The following is a 5,532-nucleotide window of genomic DNA, read 5'->3' on the forward strand; positions in this document are numbered from 1 at the left end:
GGCGGTGTGGCTGTGGTCCTGGTCGTCCTCCATGGCCACCTGCGTCTGACCTGCCTTGGGAAAGGAGAACACCTTCTGCCTTCAGTCAGGGATCGAGGGGCATTTCCTAAGTGGCTCTTGTGAAAGGCAATGGACTGACTATGCATCCCCTTGACTGACTATGCGTTCACAGACCCTCTTCAGTATCTCGCTGGGGCTGGGAAGCTGTAGGGCTGGTTCCCTGTGGTGCAGGACTTTCAGGGCCTCATGGAAAATGGACTTAGACAAGAAAGCCATTGTTCAGAGGACTCTAAAGACAAGTCGAAGAGGTTGGAGCTCTAGATCCCATTCCTGTCTCTGTTCACCTCATCAATGTAACAGTTGCTGGTGTGATGCTTCGTGAAGACCTGGGGCAGTGCGTGAGGCTTGTTTAGTGGTGTGGACCATCTCCCCGGTTTGCTGTTTTTATAGTTTCACTACATGTTTATTAGGATTTTATTTTTACCTTTTAAAACCAAGGTAGAACAGAGGGATGTGGTTGCCTGGCATTGCTCCTCTGAGCCAACAATTAGCTCAAATTTTAAAATGACTGTGCATAGTACTACATATAAAAAAAATAAAAACTAGAGCTATTTTGAAATGGCTGGGATTGTCCTGAACATTTATGCAAAGAGCTTTTCCTCTGCCTTATTTGCTATCCCTTCCTTTATTTTTATCCGTCAACTTCTTTCACATTGTCAACTTTTAATTCTTCCTGTTGATGAGAGAGATAATGAAGAAAAATAATACTTACTGTATACATGCTATTTGATCTAATTATCATATTCTATTCCTAAGCCAATTCCCCCCACCTGGTGTCTCTCAGAAGGTATCGAATGAATTAACTTGGGTATAACTTTCTCTGTTTATCTTCTTCACCACCAGAAGTAGTGACATAAATAAAAACAGCAAAATAAAAGTCAAGGCAACATCATAGCACTGCAGACTTCACAGTCACCTCTAAATAACTGCTAGTTGGCAGAAGTTTCATAGCACTTCGCTCAGTATCTTTCAGTTGTGGAGCTAAGACCTTAATCTGAGCCACCATAAGCCCTGTGGCCTGACCCTGTTGGAATATCAGGTGTCTACCCCACGGCCACGTGTGTCAGGCCTCGCACTGGCCCTGGGGATCGATGGCTGCTAAGGAGTTCTCCCGAGGATATAAACATTTTCTGGTCTTATTTCTTTGACTTAATAATTAAAAGCCTTTCTTTTTTTTTTTCTTAAAAAAGAAAAGCAGTCTGGTCCTATATTATGGGACAGCACAAAGACAGAAGTTAAAATAAAGTTTTTAGAAAGGAAACACTTCTTGCAGCCTGACATGACTTTTGGATCTTGACCTTGAGCATTTTCAGTCTGGGGAGGTGGGACAGAAAGTATCTCAGGGGCAAAGGCAGTGTGGGGTTCAGGGCAGGACCACCCAGCAGAGACCTCCTCTTGTTTTCCTAAATGGAGTCTGGGATGAAGCCTCTGTTTGTCTCCATCCAGGGCAGGGCACGATGAGGGGCCTTGCTGCCCTGGCAGGCTGGGCTTGCACCACCCTCTGCCTGGCTTCCTGCTCCTTTGCCTTCTCCCATGGTGCCAGCACGGTGTCCTGTGAGGACATGCAGCCCAAACACCCGGGAGCCCAGACTCAGAGCTCCGGAACCCACCACGTCACCATCCACACCAGCAGGTCCTCCTACGCACCAGGGGACGAGATTCCAGGTACGTGGGGGTGGGGATGACGCTTTGAGAAGCTCAAAGGAGCCCCCCAGCACAAGTGGACTCTCCCAGTCAAGTTCGTGCCAGGCAGGAGCTTCCTGGACTATAGTTTGCTTTAATCCTAAGAAGCAGTAATTTGGCCAAAAATCAGTGTAAAGTGTTTGTGTCATGAAAACCACCTAACAACGAATCTCTGTATTGATAGTGATATGTATGAGAGAATAGGGTACAAATGACATTATTATAGAAATTATTCTGTCCCCATGGTAAGATACAAACATATCTTATCATAGATGTAAACGTAGTTTGAACACCCTCCACGTGTCACGTGTGTGAAATGGACTTTTTTCTCATTATTTAAAACTAAAATTCTTCTGTCAACAGACACCTCAATGAGAGGATGAATGGGCTAATTTGGTTGACGCCTGTACCCATTTCACTATGCATAAGAATATCAAAACATCATATAGCACATCTTAAATATATACAATAACATTTTAAAAGTGAAACTAAAATCATTTGGGGAGATAAAAAAAAAGCATTTCCTACTGTTTGGCTTAGGTGTCTAGAAAAGCAGAGAAAGAACTTGAGGGCAGGTAGCTTATATGGGAGTTGGTCCTAGAAACACGGGCAAGGAAGAGGGGGACACTAATAAAAGGGGGTGCAGCCTGGCAGGTCACTGCTGTGGGAACCAGGGCTCAGCCCAGAGGGGCCCCTCTGAGACACCGAGGAAAGTGCACTTCAGAATCATCCCTCAGGAGGGGGTGGGGGTGCTTATTAGTTGCAGGTTGCCCTGCTGGGGTGTCTCCACCTCCCTCGTCCTGCACACACACCTCAGAGTCTGCCGCTCACCTTGGACCACGCTCTCAAGGTGGCAGCCGAGAAGGAAGCCACAGGTGCTTCGCACGATAGCTAAAGATGGCAGAAAACTGCAGACGGCCCAGGCCAGCTCCCACCCACCCGCAGCATTTTCACTTTCCCCGCTTGATCTTTGCTGATTCTTTTCAAGGGAACTAGAGATAATAAATGAAAATGAAATTTACTCTATATAGTTTTATCTAATCATTGTTTTCTATTGATAAATGTGAAAAAAAGTGTGTGGGTAGGACATGGGCCCAACAGCAACATTCTGCCCACACTGAATTAAGTCTGTTCTAGCAGAACTTCCCAAACTCTGTCCCAGCATGACATGTTAAAGGATGCTATGGGGACAGCACACGAGGACCTTATGTGGATAAATGCATGAGGCTGTACAAGGATGGAGGCCACTTCTTTGGGGCTCCAACTACCCCAGCATGCACCCAGCCACCCCCAGCACCGAGGGATGAATGTGTAGGCACCCCCAGGGCTTGTGGCTAGGGGACTGTAAATGATAAAAATTGTAAATCTGGGCTTGGCTCCCGTAGCTCAGTGGTTAGGGGCTGACAGGTTCGAACTGGCCCAGAGCTATTAAACAAAAATGACAACTGCAACTACAACGAAAAAAAACATTGCCAGGCGTTGTGGCAGGTGCCTGTAGTCCCAGCTACTTGAGAGGCTAAGGCAAGAGAATCCCTTAAACCCAAGAGTTTGAGGTTGCTGTGAGCTGTGACACCACAGCATTCTACCGAGAACAACATAGTGAGACTGTCTCAAAAAAAATAAAAAAATTGTAAAACTGTTGAAATGACCTCCACAAATTCTGAAGGTATTTTGAATGAAACATAACCGATTTCCACTTGCACAAAGATAGCGCACCTGTTGCAATAAATGACTGGAGGCAGCACTGGGAGAAGCAGCAGTTGTTACTTTCTTACCTTGTGAGTTTTCTTGCTGGGATGTGGGAGGCCCTTGAAAGTAAGGACTATATATCTTGTTCTTAGGTATAGGCTCAATGCCTAGCACAGTGCCTGGTATTGAATAACTCTAAAATTTGTATATATGTTTATTAATACAAGTTCAAATGCATGAAAAATAATGTGATCACAGATACCATGTGGCATTTAGCAAGCCTATAAACCATTGTTTTTCAACCGTTGTTTATCTCACGGAGCACTGGAACCTATAGTAGGGTGACCAGATTTTAACATTTGTAAAGCAGGACAACATGGCCCGGGGGCGGGGTGGAGGCGGGGCAGGGCAGGGCAGGGCCTGACAACCATGCAAACTTTGATAAGTAGTTCTCCATAATCACGTCTCAACAATTATTTGTTATTCTTACAGTTTAACATTATAAAATTAACAAAAATAATATAAAACTCATATTCTGGCGAAACAGCGACATGGCAGCCGAAAACTGTATATTCCCTTCCTGTTCTCCCGCCCGTTCATGCATTCTTTCCAAAAATCGGGACTTTTTAAAAACGCCATGGGATGGGGGACAAATTGTTAAAAAGCCGGATGTCTGGTCACCCTAACCTATAGTTAAACTTCCACAGCACACTTAAATTATGTTGATTAAAAAAAAAAAGAGTAAAAAAAAAAAAACTTACTGTGCTTTGAATTCCTTTTGAGAATAATTTAATTAATGATGTTTAAAAAATTTCATGGCACACCAATTGAAAATCACTGCTATAAAGGAATGACCCTGATTTAGCTACTCATTCACTTAAAAACAAGGGGCTAAATTTCTTTTTTAATTTTTAATAAGCCTAAAGATATTACAGCTTTAAAAATATTAAAACAGTATCCAAGTATAGAAATAAAAGGTAAAATTTCCTCTTCCTTGCTCTAGACATTCAATTTGATTCTCTTACATATCTTTCCAGAAATTTTCCATGCATTTAAGCTTAAGTGAGTGTGAGATCTCAAATGAATATAACCTTAAGCAGACACAAATTAAATCATTCTGGTCAACATCTATATTTTTCACCCAACAATAAGGTTAACATCTATTACCGGTATTATATACATAGCTTATTTTCAATGATTTTATGACAGTCCATTGTCCGTAGGTCATGTAATTGGTGCAATGGTTCCCCAATATATTTGGGGGATTGGTTCCAAGACCAACCTCTTACATGTAAATTCACACATACTCAAATATTGGTTGGCTCTGCAGAACCTGTTGTATAAAAAGCTGGCTTTCCATCTACATGATTTTACATCTGTGAATAATGTATTTTCCACCCACATTTGGTTGAAAAAAATCCAAGTGTAAGTGGATATATACAGTTCATGCCTGTGTGGTCCAAGGGTCAATTTTAGTTCCTAATTTGGGGCATTATAAACAATTATGATGAATATCCTTAAGCAAATGCCTTTGCTCATTGTATAAATCCTGATTCTTTTAGTCGCAAGTATTGGAAAAGCTAATTAACAGAAACTTGAATAAAGACCTTCAACTTTCCCTCCTAAGTGTAGAAGTAGAGCTTCTGAATTTGGTAAGTCTATCCAATGACATCATCTAGATCCTAGGATTTTTCCATCTTCCTGTTGTGCTGTCAGCAGTGAGCTGAGTTTTCATCCCTTTTTGACTATATGAGCCCAAATTGATCCCAGGTGAAGGGGAACAGAATCACAAACAATAGCTGTAGTCTCATCACAGTTCATCCCCTGGGGAAAGAGAGAGGCTCAACTTCCCTAAGGACAAGAGGTCTCCACTTACCACGGGAATGTAACCTCTAGGTTCTGGTAGCAGGGAATAACTGGAGAAAGGCCCTTAGGTAGCGAGTGTCAGTGTTTGCCATAGTTACTTATGCAGATGTATCAGTAGAGAAAAGGCCTAGATGTAAATGGTCCAGAATAAAGGGGGGGGGGTGCTCTTTTATTGTGGTAAAATATACGGACCATGAAATTTACCATTTTAACCAATCTTAGTTGTATATAGCT

The 5,532-nt window shown here is 42.6% G+C and overlaps 1 protein-coding gene across 1 annotated transcript in view; it reads left to right on the forward strand.

Moving 5' to 3' along the window:
* The first annotated feature begins 1,517 nt into the window (after positions 1 to 1,517).
* LOC111725443 overlaps positions 1,518 to 5,532 on the forward strand; it is an 11,355-nt gene continuing 7,340 nt past the window's right edge. The window contains 1 exon segment of the mRNA XM_023513429.1: positions 1,518 to 1,725. Within this exon segment, the coding sequence (XP_023369197.1) occupies positions 1,518 to 1,725 (208 nt within the window).

This window comes from Otolemur garnettii, unplaced genomic scaffold, assembly GCF_000181295.1.
Source record: "Otolemur garnettii isolate 467f Iridium unplaced genomic scaffold, OtoGar3 scaffold00041, whole genome shotgun sequence".
In the NCBI taxonomy this organism is placed as follows: Eukaryota; Metazoa; Chordata; class Mammalia; order Primates; family Galagidae; genus Otolemur; species Otolemur garnettii.